Here is a 19,511-nt window from a genome sequence, read left to right on the forward strand (position 1 = left end):
TTTTCATTTCCAGGATGGATGTGGAGATACATATATATACATACATACATATATCCACATGGCCTTTCTTGTACAAGCTGCCTGGTTCTGATGAGACCAGAGAAGAACTTTGTTTTGAAAAAGATAGCCACATCCTCTTATCTTGGGTAATCTTGCCTGTATGTTAGTGCTGATTTACTGTGGCCACACAATGTATGAGTGAAGATTTAAAAAAACAGAAAGAGGCTTTCTCTGAAATCAGTAAGTTTTAGGCATATCGTTGCAGTTTTTCAGGTTTCTCTCATGAAAATATGTGTGTTCTTTCCTGTGCATAAACTCTATCATGGCAAAAAGATGTTAAGGAAATGAGAATGAAAATCCCATGAGAATATTGTCTTGTCTAAATTTGATTCCTAATATGTTCATCACCTAGAACGGTGCCAGCATACAGTAGGTACTACATAAGTATTTTTGAATGAATGAACAGAAAAGGATATGCATTTCCTCTTCTGGATCTTCTAAAAGATTTTATAACTTGTGCAAAATAAGGCTTTTTTCATATACAGATAAAATCAGAGAGTGAATAACCCATGTACTTATTTACCAGCATAGATACTCTGATAAAAATTGAAATGATTTATTTTCAGTAAAATGACTAGTCAGTTTACTTAACCTGGAAATGAATGTTACCTAAAAACAAGGAAAGGGTGTTGTAAGAATTTCATGTTTAGAAATTTTTATATTTTCAATCTCAGTTTTATTTGTTTTCTATTTTAGCCACTTTGGAGACTAATTAATGATACTAAAGACAAAAGAATGTTAGTTTATAAATCTGAAGATATCAAGAATGTTTCCCGTTTGCAGTCTCCAAAAGTGTGTGGTTATATAAAGGCGGATAATGAAGAGTTGCTTCCAAAAGGGCTGGTAGACAGAGAGCCGCCTCATGGTAAGACTGAAAAAATGTATTTCAAATAAGAAACAAGCATAACAGCTGTCTTCAGTAGGGGTGGTGGTTAATTGATTAAAAAAAACATGATTATCAAGTAACTACAGTATTGAAAGTAGAGTTTTGTTCAGAAATTTCTTAAGTTAATTTTTTTGTCTATAATGTACATATGAATAAATATATTAAAATAGATAAAACAAATGAATTAAAAATTGTTTTTTATTTGGAGGAGAGGTAATTAGGCTTTTTTATTTTTAATTAGGTTTATTTATTTAATGGAGGTACTGGGGATTGAACCCAGGACCTCGTGCGTGCTAATAAGCAGGTGCTTTACCACTGAGCTACACCCTCCCCCCAAAACAAACTAATTTTTAAATGTTTGATTATCTGGATATTTTTACCATTACTTGGGTTAATTTGTAAACTTCTTCTAGAAGAAAATGACACTTTCATAGCCCAGCAATAAATAGGTTATTGTTTTATTCTGTTAAATACTTTTGCACTTTTCCTTGGTTTTGAATTATACAATTTCAAAACCTCATATTACTTTTTCACTTTTCTATCTTCCCCTAAATTGTGTTTTTGTTCAAGATACCATTAAGGATACTGAGCTCAAATAATATTTGTTTCAAAAATATGTTAGATTTAAAATGTTACTATAAAAAACTCCTTGTTTTGATGAATTTTGATTTAATAGTGCATACAAATTCATATTAGAGCTTGTCCATCGGGTGAGGAGAAGAGCTGACCCTAATCCCATGAAGAACACGTGTAAATTACTGGTGGTAGCAGATCATCGCTTTTACAGATACATGGGCAGAGGGGAGGAGAGCACAACCACAAACTACCTGGTAGGTGTTTGATGCTGGGTCAGGTATGGGACAAAGAAGTTCATGTAGATAGGCAAATTGTGTTTAAGAGAAGACTGCTATCATTTGAAACATCATGAAATGAGATCTATTTCAGATGCTCTATGATTTCCTAGGATATTTGGGAACTGTCTGAGGTTCTTACATTATTGTGTAGAGATTCTAGTTTCAAATTTCTGAAAACCCATTTTACCTTTCAACTAAGATCTTCTGCACATCAGAATTTTTATGTGGATTATGTTTAGGGAAAGTTCATAATGTTAGGTCTCCTTTATACAGGTGAACTTTTGGAAAGCATCACTGCTGTAATGGCAGTGCTTCTGTTGGTGACACATGTGGATGTGTGCTCCAGAGTGGGGAAGGGGAGAAAGTATTTGTATTATTTTTGCTTATGTGTATATATCAAAGAAGTTGGTCAGTTGGGTTTATGTCATATAAGAGCTAATTGTTGGACTATAACTGTGAAATGAGACTTTTGGGGTCACAACTAGAGGGCAGAGATTTGAAGGAAAGATTACAGAAGTATTGATGCTGGATTTTTAAGCATTTACTATTGTAATTTTAAAAGTCAAGGGATTCATATTTCATTGACATTTTTTTGTCAGCATGACCTCATTCCTCGTGATAACTTGGCACTGACCGTGGTGATGTTGAAGGAATAAGAGAATGCAGCTATTCATTCGTAGTGTGGAGCCCGGCGCAGCAAAGACGTCTTTCTCCTTGCCTTGCTGCTCCCGTTCTGTGTTTTTTCTCTCCCCTTCCTCACCCCTCTTTCCTGTCCTTTCCTCGTCAAGTGAGTTTATTATGAGGGTAGTAGGAGTTGTGTGTGAAGTCACTGTAGTTCTTGTTCCTAAGTAAGAAATTCTTTCCTGAAAAGCTTCTTTCTTAGTATGGGTTTTGTACTAGGGGCTCTGAGTTTACTTCTTTGTTTATTACACCAAGAATATGAATACAGTGAGAAGTCTAGTCTCAAAAACAGCATTTCTTAGTCTTCCAGTTACTATAGGCAAAGAACAGTTTCTTAGACCTGCAGTGTGCTTCACAGTTGCCAGAACCTCATTTACCCAAGTTTTTGAACAATAAAATGTTCTCTTTGAGGAGAAGATAGGTAATAAGCACTTTGTTATGTAGTTTGAGTTGCCCTCATCTGTCACACTGCCCCTCCTCCCTCAGTGTCCTATACCCACCTCACCCCCTCTGTCTCTCTTTGTACCTGGTCCTCAGGGCTGCACTTTGCACAGGGAGGGTCTGGGACAGGATTAGTTAGCAGTAATCCTTGCTCCTTACATCTTTCCGAAGAAGGCATTTCTTTTTTTCCTGTTTTGTTTGTTTGTTTGTTTGAGGTACTTGGCAAGAGAGAATGAACAGAGTACTTCTTAGAAGGAAATATTTTAGGTAATTTGATTGACTTTTAACTTTCATTTTTGTAATTGACTGGAACGGCAGGTTTTAAAAAGCCTGTTAACTTGATACTTTGGTTCTGTAGGCAGTTGATGACCTGAAATTTGTGATGAGCTGTATGTACCACTGCTTACTCTGGTAGCAACACTTGAAGTTGGAGGCCAGGAATGATTTCTTTGTTAGAGTTGTTAACGTAAAGAATTAACATCTTAATGCTAGTTTTTGTAACTGGTGAAACTTTTACAACCGTGTTTTCTCTAAAATTTTTTTAAAAATCCCTACAGAACTTACATGACATTGCAAAGAGGTGCAAAGAGATACATAATGTCTTCCCCCCTCTCTCTCATGCACACAGATAGAGCTCATTGACAGAGTTGATGACATCTATCGAAACACTTCGTGGGACAACGCAGGCTTTAAAGGTTATGGAATACAGATAGAGCAGGTATTTATCATCGGACGCGGCTCACAGTGCTCAGCTAAGTTATGTGATGTAAACGTTCATCATTTGTATTCAAAACCCAGAAACCGATCTTCCGTTTTAATCATGAATACTCTCAAATGCCGTTGATTTTTATCTGAATAACTTAACAGTGTTTTTGATATTAATTCTATATAGATTATGAAATTTTCTGTTCTTTGGCTTGTTTTAGGCAGAAAGCTTTTCTATGCTACCACAATCTCTATTTTTTCTGAATTCGTGCCTTTTTTAATCTCCTGTATTGTTTTATTTTTCTCTGATTATGCTTTATGTCTTCAGTTAGAATCCTAGCACATATTGTTGAATACTTAGAAAATTGACTTAAAAATACTGGGTACATTTGCATGGCATTTGTACATAGAGAACCATTAGGTCTCTTTTCCCCAAATCTCCTGAGTTCTTACCTGTTAGTAGAGTATGTCCAGCAATGAGGTACTTATGTCATCCTAAGTGTAGCTCATAGTGAAGATTGTTCCAAATCGGTAAGACTGATTAGAAAGACTTCTGAAATTGGATATTGCTTTGGACAGACATTTTGTCATGGAAATTATTATCTCTGTTTCTTCCAAGCTTTTTGTGCTCAGCTAGCCATGTTCTTATGGGTTCTGTAGTGTAGAATTTAGAGTAAAAAGGAAAAAAGCTTTTGAAACCATGCATCATACTTACAAATGTTAAACTTTTATGGTACTTATGTAAAGCTAAGAGAATTATTTCCCCCTTTTCCATTCTCTTTTACTGTTTTGCACTTTCTTTTTTAAGTTATTATTTGAATAGGTAATATATACACATGGTACAAAAGCCAGTGAAAAGTAAGTCTCCTCAACCTCTGCCCATTGTCAAACCAGTTCCTTTCCCCAGAGACGTCATGTCACTAGTTTCATCCGTATCTTTCCAGAGTTATTTTATGCATGTGTAGCGTGTGTGTGTGTGTGTGTTTGACATATTCGTGGCATGCTGTACTTTTTTGCATCTTGCTCTTTCATTTCATGAAAACCTCACTTGTTTAAAATAGCTGCATCATGTTTGAGTTTTAGGAGAACAATAAATCTCCTTTTTGCTCTAGAAATTTGGAACCAGTTGAAAAAAATAGATGTGATGGGTGATTACAATACCAGCTTTTTAAATGGTAATAGGTAGATTGGAGGATGTGGTTTAGATGTACAAAGTGGGCTGCCACCTAGTTCTTCCCAGAACTGGTCTTGATCACCCACCGCCAGCGCTGGGGAGCCCACCCCAGTGAACTACCACGTGGTGGCAGAGCAGACGGGAAGAGATGCCAGCAGCAGCTGAGCTGAGCATGGCTTTGTTCCTTGTCCAGATTTGCCAGCCTGAATGTTTCACCCCCTTTGGAGAGGAGGCTTTGTTCCCTTTTTAAAGTAGGATTACTGTGAGTGTGTATTATATGTACAAGGAAAAGCCCCTGTTCTTTATGCTCTTCTCCCTGTGGTGTGCAGTGATGGCCACCCTACTGTTCTGCATCTCTGAATCACTGACTGCTGTTGGGATAAATGTTTCAGCTCATGAAACCCAGGTTGTCATTTTTTTCCCAACTAAATATAGAAGAAATGAAAGTTTAGGAATACATTTACAAGTCATTCGTTGATATATGTTTTCCATACCATATACTTCTCAGTGTGATTTTAAACATTGGATATTAGAGCTGAGGACTTTTATGGAATTTTGGCTCTAAAACTTTTTTTTTATTTTTTAGAATGGTAGATGGTCTTTTTTTAACAATGCAGTATTACTTCAGTCTTGTGACTTTTCTGAGGTGTTCTAAGTATTCTCTCTCTTTAAGTATAGATTCGCATTCTCAAGTCTCCACAAGAGGTAAAACCTGGTGAAAGGCACTACAACATGGCAAAAAGTTATCCAAATGAAGAAAAGGATGCTTGGGATGTGAAGATGTTGCTGGAGGTAGGTCGTGGAATCCTGGATGTGTTGTGGCTCATGTCTGTTAATTAATGAAGGGCCATATTAGAAAAGGTAATTGAAAACCAGGCGCAGCTCCAACAGCGACCTTGTCCCCCGTAGCAAGATAGATAGCCAGATGGGCAAAACTGAGAACGAACAATGCTAGAAAGCAGTGCTTCTTAACCTTAATATTTTGGGGAATCTAATGAAGCAATGGAGCTTTGGAAAATAGATACTCAGTGTATACATTTTTTGCACACCATTTTGTTAGTTCAGGTCTCTTTGAAATTTATTGGTAGAGCTCTTAGATCGGTAATTAACACATGTATCAGATGGTAGAAATACAACTTGGCGATCTGACAGTTCTCTACAGGAATTTTTAATTTTTGTGTTTTTATTCTGGTAACAAATCTGAAGATAATTAACCTACATGTTCTGTGCCATACGGATTCTTTCCTTGACGAGATATGATTTATCCTTTTTTGTCACGTGATCTCAGTGTCTCAGTTTGTGGGTACTGTTGCTTTGCTGTAAAATGACCGTCTGTGAGGTGATAACGTTGATCTTTTACTCTGTTGTTAATGTATTAATTTCCTGCGGCTGCTCTAACAAAATACCAATCAGGGAGGGAATTAAGAGGTACAAACTATTATGTATAAAATAAGCTACAAGGATGTATTGTACAACACGGGGAATGTAGCGAACCTTTTAAAACTATAAATGAAGTGTAACCTTTAAAAATTGTGAATCACTATATTGCGCACCTATAACTTACGTAATATTTGTACATCAACAATACTTCAATTTAAAAAAGTGTAAAAAAACTGCAGTCGATCATGTGGTACTGTTCTGGAATATTTGGTTGAAACATCTTTTAGTGTGATATATCTGTTAATCTAATTAAGAATATGTATTTCTAAAAAGCAATTCAGCTTTGATATCGCTGAAGAAGCATCTAAAGTCTGCCTGGCACATCTTTTCACCTATCAAGATTTTGATATGGGAACTCTCGGATTAGCTTATGTTGGTTCTCCCAGAGCGAACAGTCATGGAGGCGTTTGTCCAAAGGGTAAGTTTTCTGTTTGTTGTGCGAATATGTAGCAATAGCAAGCTGATTAGATTATGTTATAAATCTGTATTGAATAAGCAATTTGTCTCTGTTCCTTTTTTCCTTTAGCTTATTATAGTCCAATTGGAAAGAAAAATATCTATTTGAATAGTGGTTTGACCAGCACAAAAAATTATGGTAAAACCATTCTTACAAAGGTATGTTCTTTTAATTTTTACAAGGGTAGATTTTGAGCTTATTGTAAGACCTCAGCTGTTACAGATTTATAGGCATTTTTTAAAATAGTAATACATGCTGTTTTTTGTTTCTGTGTAAAAAAACATTTTTAGTGGGAAATACAAAAATAAAAGTAAAAAGAAGAAAATAATAGTTAACTGTCAAGCTTCTTTTGAGACCAATCGGGATTATTGTTTCTCCTCAAGACGTCCCTCCTGGAGCCCTTCATCTTGCAGGTCCTGATAGAGGACGGCTATCCACAGTGTATAAGGAATATACTAAAAACTCAACAATAAAGAAAGAACAACCCAACTTTAAAGTAGCAAAAGATCTTAATAGTCACCTCACCAAAGAAGATACACAGGTGGCAAATAAGTATATGAAAAGATAGATGCTCAACATTGTATGTTATTAGGGAATCGCAGATCAAAACGACAGTGAGATACTAACACCACACAACTATTAGAGTGGCTGAAATCCAAAATGCTGACACCACCAAATGCTGGTGAGGATGTGAAGCAACACGAACTCTCACACACTGCTGATGGGAATGCAAAATGGTACAGACACAAAATGGCAGTTTCTTGTAAAACTAAATGTACTCTTACCATAGGATCCAGCAACCATAGTTGTTAGTATTTGCTCACAGGAGCTGAAGACTTATATTCTCATAAAGACCTGTACATGGATGTTATAACAGCCTTATTAATAATTGTCAAGACTTGGAAGCAACCAAGATGTCTTTCAGTAGGTGAATGGTTAAGCCAACTGGCCCATCCAGACAATGAAATACTATTCAGCACTTAAAAAGGACCAATCAAGTCATAAAAAGGCATGGAGGGACCATAAGTGTATATTGCTAAGTAAAAGAAGCCAATCTGAAAAGGCTCCATCCTGTTTGATCCCATCTGTATGACATTCTGCAAAAGACAAACCATGGAGGCAGTAAAAACAGTGGTTGCCAGGAGTGGATGGGGAATGAGTAGGCAGAGCACAGAGATTTTTCGGGTGTTGAAACTATTCTGCGTACTTTAATGATGGATATGAGACATTATGTGTTTGTCAAAACCCATAGAAAGTACGACACAAAGAGTGAACCTTCATATAAATTCTGAACTTTGATTGGTTCAAAAGAAGTAAAATGGGATGAGAGAAGAAAAATACACCAGTTTTTGGAAAATTTTCCAGGATTGTTTTCTGTGCTGCTGCTTTACCTTTTTGATATTGCAGCATCATCAGTGGTTTGATTTAACGGCGTCTCTTCCTTGGTCTTCCAAAATTTTTCTATTATAGGACACATAGGACAAAAAACAATTGCTTTGATATTTCTAAAGCATCAGTCTGTTAGAAAATCTTCTAATGAATTTTTCTGAAGCACAGTTTGGAATTACTTCTCCACATTGCACCTTTGGGATTTGTGTACTTTTTGCCCAAAGTGCAAAGTTTTCTCTATGACCATTTTAATACAAACACTTGGAAAGTTCAAGACATTGATTTTAGCATTGCAACTATGTCTTAAAAAAATTCCAGTGTCTTGCAGAATACACATAAATTTTTTCAGGTTCCATGGAGTGATTTTTTCCCCCCACTTAGGAAAAAAAATCAGTAATTAAATTTGTTATTTTATGCAGACAAACACGGGAGAACTTTTAACTTTACTGGCTGAATTCATCGTTAACATTCAGATAGAAATCTGGTGATGGGATGGATTCAGTGCAGCCCTTTAACTGAATTCTGATAAATAAAATCCTCTAGATCATTAAGTCTGCCGTTGGACATGAATTCAGTCACTGAGATAAGGAGCATGGTTTTGTTATTCTTCAGTTGTCTTTTCCCCCCGCCCCAGCCCCTCATGCTGGATTTTAACAGGGGTGTGGTTGGGGTGAGGGGCAGGAGGCTTGACTGATTGACTGCAGTTTGCTATTTGGTTTATCGCTGTTTGGAATGGCCAATGTTTCGTGCCTCATTAAGAGTGCTCCAGTGTATCTTTTAAGTTATATTTTCTAAAGTTGATTTAATTCATCCTTATAATACTATTTAATAGTATTAAATAAAATCCTACATATTCTGTTTAATTCCTGTAATTGATAGAAGAAACCATAGTCCAGCTATTACTCTGTTTTGATCTGATTGATCAGGAGCCCATTTAAGACACCAGGACCCAACTGGCCAAAGCAGGTGATGGTTAGATGTTGGGAAATAATGTTTCCTCTGCCTGCTCCTTCAGGAAGCTGACCTAGTTACAACTCATGAATTGGGTCACAATTTTGGAGCAGAACACGATCCAGATGGTCTAGCGGAATGCGCCCCGAATGAGGACCAGGGAGGAAAATACGTTATGTATCCCATTGCTGTGAGTGGCGATCATGAGAACAATAAGGTATGTATCTTTTGGTCCATTTACATGTTTTTTTTAATGGAGATTCTGGGGCTTGAACCCAGGAGTTTGTGCATGTTAAGTATGCGTTCTACCATGGAGCTATACCCTCCCCGCTTTTGGAGCTTCTTTGTGTGGTTAGGAAAGAAAGAGGCTACATTTGATTATAAGGAGAGCTCGCAAAATCTTTCCATTGTAGGGATGGGACTGCTAATTACCAGGTACCTTGAAACTTGGTTGTGTGTTTTAAAGTGAACCTGGTCCATCTACGTTAGTCATTTGGACTGTTTGTTACCAAGGTTAAGCACATGTCGGTTTGGGCTTTGTGGAAGATTAACTACTTAACGTAATGGCCTGCACTGGAGCCTGGTTTGCAGGGTCGGGCGGGTTTAGGCTTTCAGTTGGAAATTTCCTGTCACTCCACTTACAAGTTGTCATTCATGTTAACTCCACATTGCTTTACAACTTGCATGTTTTAATAAACTTTTGTAACAAAATACATAATTTGCCAGACCTGAGGGCGGAGCCCTTGCCTTTCTGGCTCATGGCTTTGCCTCTAGGGCCTGTTTGGGGTACCCGGCACGTAATAAATATTTGTCGAGCAGATAAAGGAATAATTTACTATTGGTGGTATCTGATGGAGTACACTGCCCTTGTTGATTTGGGACATAGTAAATAGTTTCAGAGACTTTCCTAAGAGTGGCTGTGACAAACTCGTAGAGTCTGAACTAAAAGTGTTCATAGATGCCTGGTACTTTTTCCTTATACTTAAAGTTGAGCAGCACAGGGCAGCAAACAACACCAGCTGGGTTTAACTCAGTTCTGACACTGTCTTCCTGGAGATAGCATCAGATCCCACAGGTGAAGGGCTCAGTCTCACGAGACTGTCCTTCCACGCTGCCCCCACCTGCACTTGAGATGCCAGTTGCAAATCTGGCTCATCGCCTGTGCTTCTAACCAACTAGCTATAGATTGGAGGTTCCAATGATCCCCTCCTTGGGCTCAGTTAGTTTGCTAGAGCAGCTCACAGAACTCAGGGAAACACATATTTACCAGTTGATGATGAAAGGGTACGATGCAGGATACAGATGAACCCCCGGACGGAAGAGGTGCCAGCGCGGGGCGTGTGGGAAGGGCGTGGAGCTTCCCTGCCCTCTGGGTGCACCGCTCTCCTGCAGCCCCACCTGTTCACCAACCTGCAAGCTCCTTGAACCTTGTAGGTTTGGGATTTTTTGGAGGCTTCATCACATAGGCATGGTCAGTCATTAACTGTTTTTAGCCCTTGTCCCTTCACAAGAGAATGGGAGGCAGGGCTGAAAATTCCAAGCTTCTTGTCGTGGCTTGGTATCTCCGGTGACCAGCCCCCATCCAGGAGTCACCCAGGGGCCCACTCAGAGTTGGCTCATTAGAACAAAAGACACTCCTGTCACCCAGGAAATTACAGGGGTTTTAGGAGCCCTGTGCCAGGAACCGGGGCCAGAGGCCAAGGTGTGCTCTGTATTATCTCACACGGGGCCTGGGCTCTCCGCCCCTCGGGGGTTTCATGGCTCTTGTCTCAGGTGAAAGGGAAGCCGTTTTGGCCACTTGCAGAGGCTGGAGACCCTTCCCCTGGAAAACCCACACCGAGTTTTCCCCAAGTCTTGTTCCGCTTTTCGTGATAATTTCAGATGATTGGGGAAATGGACTCTGTTTTAGAGCCCCTGGTAAAATACCCAAATTTAGAGGTCATTTCTGTGATTCTGTACCAAGTGGCCAAGCTAGGGTTCAGGCTTCCTTTGAGATGCTGGTCAGCTGTAGAAACCTCAAAGAAACTTAAAACCTTGGGGACCCATGAAGACATTTAGGTAACAATTTGAAATTTACTCTTTTAATAGACTATTTGTAATTTGCCTCTTACTAAGCTCAACTATTTAAACACTTTAAACATGGATCATTGACACAAATATTCAGGGAAAGAGAAAGAGGTAAACTGGAGCAGACCCTGTTCTGCAGGCCTGAGTCGTTATGTCCAGGAAGACGGCGGTGTGGGCCCAGTCTCACTGTCCCCACGGCGGGTTCTGTCTGAGCCCCGGGTGGCGCAGAGTCTGGCAGAGCCCACGACTCTGCTGACGCCGGACTGGCTGGGGTGTTTGGTCTCAGCATTTGTGTAGCTTACTTTCCTGTGAAAAATTTTAGGCTCTTACCCAAGTTCATATCACCTATTTAGCATCCTGCACAGGGAGAGAACTCAATTCCTTACAAATGGCATTTCAGGTGACGGTGAAGCTGACATACCTTCCAGGTGGTTCTGATTGTGGCTTTTACGTTGTTCCCTGAAGAAGAAATGCAGACAATACCTGGGAATGAATTTTTATGTTATTTTGGGTCCTATGTGGCCTTTTTTCTCCTAAGATGTTTTCAAACTGCAGTAAACAGTCCATCTATAAGACCATTGAAAGTAAGTCCCAAGAGTGTTTCCAAGAACGCAGCAACAAAGTGTGCGGGAACTCCCGGGTGGACGAGGGAGAGGAGTGTGACCCTGGCATCATGTACCTGAACAACGACACCTGCTGCAACAGTGACTGCACGCTGAAGCCGGGCGTCCAGTGCAGGTGCCGCGCTGGGCGGGGGGGCCCCCACGCAGCTGGGGGCGGCGGAGGGGAATGGCAGGGGCTTAGAATCAATTAGAGGGTGTGCGCGTGTGTGCGTGTGTTTACCTCTCTTGCCCTTTATATCGAGAAGAATGTTTCTGGGAAGCAGTTTGACATGACACAAGAGAATCCTCAATCTTGCATCCTCTTTGCTGTAGCAATGCCACAGTTCAAAGAACCTTTTCTAAGGAAACAGAGATGTACAAGACGATTTAACAAGGATGTTCATGGCTGCATTCTTTTATAATAGCAAAATATGGGAAACAAAGTGACAGTCCTGGGATATAAATTAATTATTGCACATCTCTACAATAGAGGTGAAGAATACTGTTTAATCGCATGCACTAAATGTGGAGGGAGCAGGTTGTAAGTTAGAAGGTACAATATTTCCATTTTTAATGTCTAGTGCCTGGCTTTGAAGTAGAGGGGAAAGCTTAAATCTGTTACTCACTATATACAGTTATACTATATACAGTACATATAAACATTGTAAATACTGTTGGGCAGTGAGGCCCTGACTGCCTAGTTTCTTGACCATTGATTGATTTGTGGGCCTGTGTGTGTATGTGTTTAAAAAATTACTGCATTAAGTTAATGAAAACCAAGGACACCGAGATGCTTTAAAGACGAGCCACTCTGGCCCACTGTGCTCTCAGTCCACGCCAGGAGGGGCAGGTGGACCGCGTGCAGGTGGCGCCAGCGCCTGGGGTCTGACTGTGCAGGAGCGGACCCAGCCCGGAGCCCTTCTCCTGCGATCTTGGGGCCCTGCGACATGACCGTAGTCTTTGCTGTGGGGCTGTCATTTGACTGGGACTGTCCCCGTCTGCTCTTCCTCTGCAGTGACAGGAACAGTCCCTGCTGTAAAAACTGTCAGTTCGAGACGGCCCAGAAGAAGTGCCAGGAGGCCATTAACGCTACTTGCAAAGGCGTGTCTTACTGCACAGGTATGTCCTCCCACTGGTTCTCTTGGAATAATTTGCTGAAATGTGTATGTGTGCATTTGAAAGCAAGGTTGTGTCTCATTCAGACGAACAAACCCTGTTGTAGCCTCATGTGCAGAGTTGCGTTGATCGTACAGCTCACTTTGTGGCACACTTGTCACTGGTCTGTGCAGGACCCGTGATTACTTCTCTTCGTTACTTCCCCTTCAGTCACTTCTCTTCTCCTCCCTCACAGGCATCTGTTTTAATGTGTTTAATATTTGCCTGGATAGGTGTATATTCTTGAAAGATAATGTGTTATTTTGTGTATATATGTGCTTTTGATGTGCCAAAATGATTTTCCACCTTAGATCTTCCTGAAGCTCAGCACCGTGCTTTTGCAGCCCTGCTTCCTGCTGCGTTGTGTTTCTGTGTCTGCGTGTCTGTGTCGTTGTCCGTATCTGGTTCGTCGTTTGGGCGCCGCTGAGTGTTTAGTCCTGCGACTTACTGTAATTTACTTCTCTGTTCACCAAGCGAGAGCTGCTCGGATGGCCTTCGTCTCCTCGATACCGCAGATAGGGCTGCGCCGAACATCCCTACCCCGCTCCTCTGGGAGCTGTGAGAGCTCCCTGGGTGCCCACGGAGGAGCGGCATTGCTCAGTCACGGGGAGGCACTCCAGTGGTCTCTGGAGCAGCCGTGAGGGTTTGTCAGCGGGTCCAGGTTCCTGGATTCTGGTGTCCTGCCAGCACGCAGTGCTACCTAACTCTCTAATTTTTTTGCCAGTGAGATGAGTGGGAGGCGGTTTCTTACCCTTATGTACTTTTTTCTTGAACATTTCTTTGTATTTGTTAGCTCTTTAGACTTCTCCTTTACTGAATAGCTAGTTGGTGCATTTGGTCCGTCTTTAGCTGGGTTGCACGTGTTTCTGCTGTTACTGATTCGGAGGAGTTCTTGTGTGAGAATCCCTGTGGTTTCGGCACTGCCTACACCTTCCTCCTAGCTTTTGTCCTTTTTGGAACAGAAACCCCCTTTCACTGTCATCAAGTCTGTCATTTTGTTGTGTGTGTGTGTATTTTTTTGAATTGTGGATCTGCAGCTGCTTCTATTAGTTTCAAAATTTGACTTTTTACTTTTTTTTTGTTTTGGGGTTTTTTTTAGGGGGAGGGGACTACTTAGTTTTGTTTGTTTGTTTGTCTGTTTGTTTGTTTGTTTGTTTATAATGGAGGGACTGAGGATTGAACCCAGGACCTTATATTGGTAAGCACATGCGCTACCACTGAGCTGTACCCTCCCCCCTACTTTTTACATCTAGGACTTTATCAGGAGCTAATCTTCAGGTTGTATTGATTATCAGTGACCCCTGTAATTCTGTCAGTTGTTCCATTAAAAATACCTCAAAGCTGTATTAATAGGCACATAATTGGACCTACTCTCTACATCTCGGCCCGCTGTTCCCTTACCAGTATATAATGCTCCTTTTTGGCCCTTGTGGTTTCTTTTAACTTTAATTGTTTTATTTAGTATTCAGTTTGCTACCCTAGGTTTTTTTTCTTTTGCTATTGTTGTTCCTATTTGGGATACCTATCCCGTTCTTATATTTTTCTGGTTTCTCTGTCACTTGGCTGCTTGGTTTGATTTTTGTAACAGGTTTATTGAGATATAATTAACAACTTACTGTACCATTTGCTCATTTAAAGTGTCCAGTTCAGTGGTTTTTAGTGTATTCACATTTGTGCATCCACCCACCAGTCAGTTTCCATCACCTCAGAAAGAAACCCATATGCTTTAGTCATCATTTCAAATCTCCTCATCACCCCAGCCCCAGACAGCCACTAATCTACTTTCTGTTTCTATGGATTTGCCTATTTTGGATACTTCATATAAGTGGAATCATACAGTATGTGGGCTTCTTTGACGCAGAATAATGTGTTTCAAGGTTCATCCATGTTGTAGCATGAATCAGTCCTTCATTTGTTTTTATTGCTGAATAGTATTCCATTGTATGGATATACCACATTTTTTATTCATTCTTCAATTGATGGATTTTTGGATTGTTATCATTTTTTGGCTGCTCTGAATAATGCTACTATGAAGATTTGTGTGCAGCTTTTTGTGTGGACATGTTTTCATTTCCCTTGTATACATCCAGTCATAGAATTGCCCTGTCATGTGGTAACTCTGTTTAATTGTTTAAGGAACTGCCAGGCTCATTTCCAAAGTGACTGCACCATTTTACATTCCCAGCAGCATGTATGAAGCTTCCACTTTCTCCAAATCCTGACCAACAGCTGTTATTGTCTGTCTTCTTGATTGTAGCCATCCTAGTGGATGTGAAGTTTTATCTCATCTTGATTCTTCCTTCAGCCTTGAAATACACATTCTATAAGATGTTACTCGTGATTCTTATGTTCTGAGATCTGTCAGCATCATGTTAGTTTATCAAATATCAGGAGCCTGAATATCTCATTTAAGCGTTAAAACACACTTTCTAGCTGTGCTCAGTGTTTCAGTCTTTGTTGTTTTAGAAAGTTTTAGAAACAGTTTTAGAAAGAAGATATTTTCTTTTTAAATAAGCATAAGTAAATCAATTGGAAAAAAGGATTTTCCTTCTTATCAGCCTTTTGTTCCCTTGGTATTTTATACAAAGTGGCAGCATCATCACCTGAGATCTTGATAGAAGTGGAAATGCTCGGTCCCCTCCCCGGGCCAGTTCTGGGGACAGGGCCCAGCTCTCTGTCCCAGCATCCACGTGTCGGGGCTCCTGATACGTGCTCACCTTTGAAAGCCATGTTCAGTAGGTGATGCTGTGTTTTCAGTTATTTTCCTGTGCATCTGATTTTAGTCCTTTAAGAACAGAAGTTTAACAAATATTTGTTGAGTATATTTTATGTATCTGCTGAGGGCAGCATCATGTACTGAAAATACGATGACAGTACAGAGTATAAACCTTCACTGAATTTGCTGCCTTTTTCCAGAGCTTGCTTACAGTGGTAGTGAGTTTGTTGTAAGATAGTCTTGTTGACATTATGAATGCCCAGTGCCCATAACAGGTTTTATAAAACCAGAGGCAAATGTAAATGCCTAAGCAAGTGTCCCATATGTGTTAGACAGTTAATGAAAAACTGCTTTTGTTTGAAATAGGGCAGATTCTTTTAAGCTCACAGACCTTTAAGTCTGAATTCTTTTTGTTGGTTTGTTTCTTTTTAGGGAGGCGGGGAGTGGTAATTAAGTTTGTTTATTTATTAATTTTTTAATGGGGTTACTGGGAATTGAACCCAGGACCTCGTGCATGCTAGGCATGCACTCTACCACTGAGCTGTACCTTCCCCACCAAGTTCTTTTGATTGGTTCCGTTCCTCAGTTTAAAGGCCAGGCCTCCAGAGCCCTGAGCGTACACAGTCTAGTGCTTTCATGCAGTTTTTCTCTTGCCTTTTAGTGTTGACTTTTAACCGCTTGTGCTTCCTTCTCATTTTCCAGAGTGGGTCACTCATTCTATCCTTTCTCCCAAATTTAACATCCTTGGGTGACTTTCTTTGTCCTTCAGAATCATTGATTCCCTCAAGAAGTACTTGTGGTGTACCTGCAGGGTGGTGGGCGTGCACTAATTCTTTAACAGTTTGGGTCTCTGCTCTAATGGAGTCTAGTGGTAAGAAGCAGAAAATAACCACAGATAATCAGAGAGACGTAAATTGTAGACTGTGTGCTGTGAAGGGGAGAAGCGGTGTGATGGGGGTGAGGGCCACCAACTTAGGTAGGGTCCTCAGGGATGTCAGAGGAGAGCTTTGAGATGAAAGCTTAAGGGTGAGAAAAAATCCAGGCCTCCTGAAAGAGTAGGAACAGGAACATTCCGGGGACGGAACAGCATATGTGTTAAGGTTCTGGGGTTAGAAAGAAAAGGAAGAGAAGGGGGGCCTTTGTCGCTGAGCATGTGGGTTGGGGACTTGGGGACAGCTGTTGGCAGTGACACCCTCCCAGGAAGTTTGCGTTTTAGTCAAGTCACAGTGCATAGGCGTCCGCTTAATTAGTGAGAATAGTCCATTCCGTCTTATATGTATGTTCTTTTATGTGGATGTTACATTTCACAGTAAAAAGATAAAAGCAGAATACGCGGTGCAGGTAAGTGGTGATGGAGGCGAGGCTGGGGGTGGCCCAAGCAGACACTAGGGGGGCGCGGAGCTGGACGCACAGCCGGGCCTCTGTGTCGCTGGCTGGACCTGGGCCACCCGCTGCTGTGAGAATCGGCGCCCACCCTGCCGCCCTGGTGGCCGTCGACTCAAAGTGACCCATGACCTATGTGCTTGCAGGAAACAGCAGTGAGTGTCCCCCTCCGGGAAATGCAGCTGATGACACGGTGTGCCTGGATCTGGGCCGGTGCAAGGACGGCAAGTGTGTCCCCTTCTGCGAGCGGGAGCAGAGGCTGGAGTCGTGCGCGTGTAATGGTGAGCTGTCCCCGAGCACGTCCCCACGCCGTCCTGGTGCAGGGACGGGAGTGGCCCTGGTCGGGGGGCCGGTCAGGGCAGTGGGGAGAACCCAACCAGGGTGGAGGGCTGGGATGACAGGGCGGTGTGCGGAGACAGACCTGCATCCGGTTCTGTCTGTGGAACCAGCTGTCTGTGGACCCAGGTGTCTGTGGAAACTGTCCTGCCATCTGACTTCTTGCTGCGCTTTCAGACCGTGAAGGAGATGGGGTGTGGGCGGCCGGGGGGGTGGAGGTCTGTCTTCACTCCTCCTCCCCTACATCATACTGTGAACACACAGGAGCGGCGTGCACCCCAGTGGCCTTGAATTCTGATACTCCTTCGGGGCCTCATCCTGAGAGCTGGTTTGAGGTCTGACCTGCTCTGTCGGGGTGTTTGCTGGGCCTGCTGCCCTCTGCTCCCTGCCAGACTCCTGGGGCAGGGGCCTCGCTTAGCGGTGCTTGGGGACATCCTGCTGGCTTCTCTGATACTTGACCTCAGGTTTCCACACTCTGTTTTTGGAGCCCGTGGGTCTGAGCAGGGGCCTCGGGGACTGGCTGGGCTCTGAGCTCCCCGCCCCACCTCAGAGAGTTTTCTGTTGCTTTCAAAACAAAAGTCCCAACTCAGAACCCCTGAGTTGGGAACTTTCCATCCATACAGTGGAGTAAGTGGCTCTTCCGGGTGAAGTAACATGTAAATAAAGAAGATAACACACAGTAGATGTCAGATAATTTATTGAGTGAGTGGCAAGAGGCTTGCAGTGCTGGAGGGACACCTAGTAAATGCCCAGGAAATGCTTGATACATGAATGAATGAGGAAGAGGTGGGGTTTTTAATTAAAAAATTTTTTTTAAATTATTTCTATTTTTTTTTAAATTCAAGTATCATCAGTTACAATGTGTCAGTTTCTGGTGTGCAGCATAATATCCCTGTCATGCATGTATACACATGTATTTGTTTCATATTCTTTTCCATTAAAGGTTATTTATAAGATATTGAATATAGTTCCCTGTGCTCTACAGAAGAAAGTGTTTTTTATCTTTTTATATATAGTGGTTATCATTTGCAAATCACAAACTCCCAAATTTATCCCTTCCTACCCCCTTTTTTTATTTATCCCTTCCTACCCCCTTTTCCCCAGTAACCATAAGATTGTTTACTGTGTTTTGGGCTTTTTTAGATTCCACATATGAGCGATCTCATATGGTATTTTTCTTTCTCTTTCTGGTTTACTTCACTTAGAATTGACGATCTCCAGGTCCATCCATGTTGCTGCAAATGGCATTATTTTGTCTTTATCGTTGAGTAGTAGGAAAAGGTTTTTATTTTCCCTTTAAAGTGGTTGTGCTTGTTTTTGTGTTCTGGTTGATGTCAATTTTTCCTGAGAGTATTAATTCAGACTTTGCCCTGGGTCAGATAAAGATGGTCCCTTGAGTCACACTGCCCGCTAACTTTTGGGGCACGTCTGTTGTTTGTATGTGTGCTGCACACCCCATGTGCTGTTGAGGGGTGCCCTGAAGGACAGAATGTCCCGTTGTGCTCAGGCTGCGGTGTGTGTGTTGCTGGCGGGCCACTCGGATCCGCGCCGGAGGCCGGCTGTCCTGTCACAGCCGCTTGGCTCTCGCTGGAGCCGTGGCTTTCCAGAGTGTGCTGGAAACTGAGAAGCCAAGGACTGAAACCAGCAGTGTACTAAGAACAGTGGGACAAAGGGAAACATTTAGCATTATAAAGGGTTTGGAGTAGAATAATTTGGCTTTTCATCTGTTAAAGAAAGGAAACATGTCTTTGTGAGTTGTTTTTTCCTTGTGGCCTCTCTGAGGGCCGAGGAGCCTGAACTCAGAAGTTACTCCTTGGTGGGGGTGAAACCTGGATAATATTAGCTCTTGAAGTAAAGAATGGATGCGGCCCTTCCCCTGCGGGAGCGTGGTGGGAGGGGCGCGCGTCTAAGCGGGCTCCTGCTCCATTTCAGAAACCGACAACTCATGCAAGGTGTGCTGCAGGGACCCCTCGGGCCGGTGCGTGCCCTACGTCGACGCCGAGCAGAAGAACTTATTTTTGAGGAAGGGAAAGCCGTGTACAGTAGGATTCTGTGACATGAATGTGAGTATTGACTTACGTACAACTTTTTCTGTAACAGCCAGATGTGAAGTTTTTATATAGTAAATCCTTGATTTTACAAATGGAAGGAAATGAGAACACAGATGCCACCGTGTCTTTCTAACCGTTTCGTCCTTGTGTGAGAGTCCAGCGG

The 19,511-nt window shown here is 41.7% G+C and overlaps 1 protein-coding gene and 1 non-coding gene across 7 annotated transcripts in view; one reads left to right on the forward strand and one right to left on the reverse strand.

Annotated features, from left to right (window-relative positions):
• ADAM17 (ADAM metallopeptidase domain 17) overlaps positions 1-19,511 on the forward strand; it is a 43,768-nt gene that overhangs the window by 18,899 nt on the left and 5,358 nt on the right. For 2 of the 6 annotated variants that reach the window (XM_010982687.3, XM_031466534.2), the window contains 11 exons: positions 757-925; positions 1,643-1,776; positions 3,551-3,640; positions 5,480-5,593; positions 6,515-6,659; positions 6,768-6,856; positions 9,103-9,255; positions 11,644-11,843; positions 12,723-12,826; positions 17,108-17,242; positions 19,230-19,360. In XM_010982687.3, coding sequence (XP_010980989.2) covers positions 757-925; positions 1,643-1,776; positions 3,551-3,640; positions 5,480-5,593; positions 6,515-6,659; positions 6,768-6,856; positions 9,103-9,255; positions 11,644-11,843; positions 12,723-12,826; positions 17,108-17,242; positions 19,230-19,360 — 1,464 coding nt within the window. Of the gene's footprint in view, positions 1-756; positions 926-1,622; positions 1,777-2,476; positions 3,190-3,550; positions 3,641-5,474; positions 5,594-6,514; positions 6,660-6,767; positions 6,857-9,102; positions 9,256-11,643; positions 11,844-12,722; positions 12,827-17,107; positions 17,243-19,229; positions 19,361-19,511 lie in introns of those variants that run through there. The other 4 variants (XM_031466537.2, XM_064494739.1, XM_064494741.1 and 1 more) reach the window with 4 other exon arrangements.
• On the reverse strand, positions 1,202-1,277 carry TRNAN-AUU (transfer RNA asparagine (anticodon AUU)). Its single transcript is given in 2 exon segments — positions 1,202-1,237; positions 1,241-1,277. It is a non-coding gene; the product is annotated as a tRNA-Asn (tRNA).

This window comes from Camelus dromedarius, chromosome 15 (assembly GCF_036321535.1).
Source record: "Camelus dromedarius isolate mCamDro1 chromosome 15, mCamDro1.pat, whole genome shotgun sequence".
NCBI classification, from domain to species: domain Eukaryota; kingdom Metazoa; phylum Chordata; class Mammalia; order Artiodactyla; family Camelidae; genus Camelus; species Camelus dromedarius.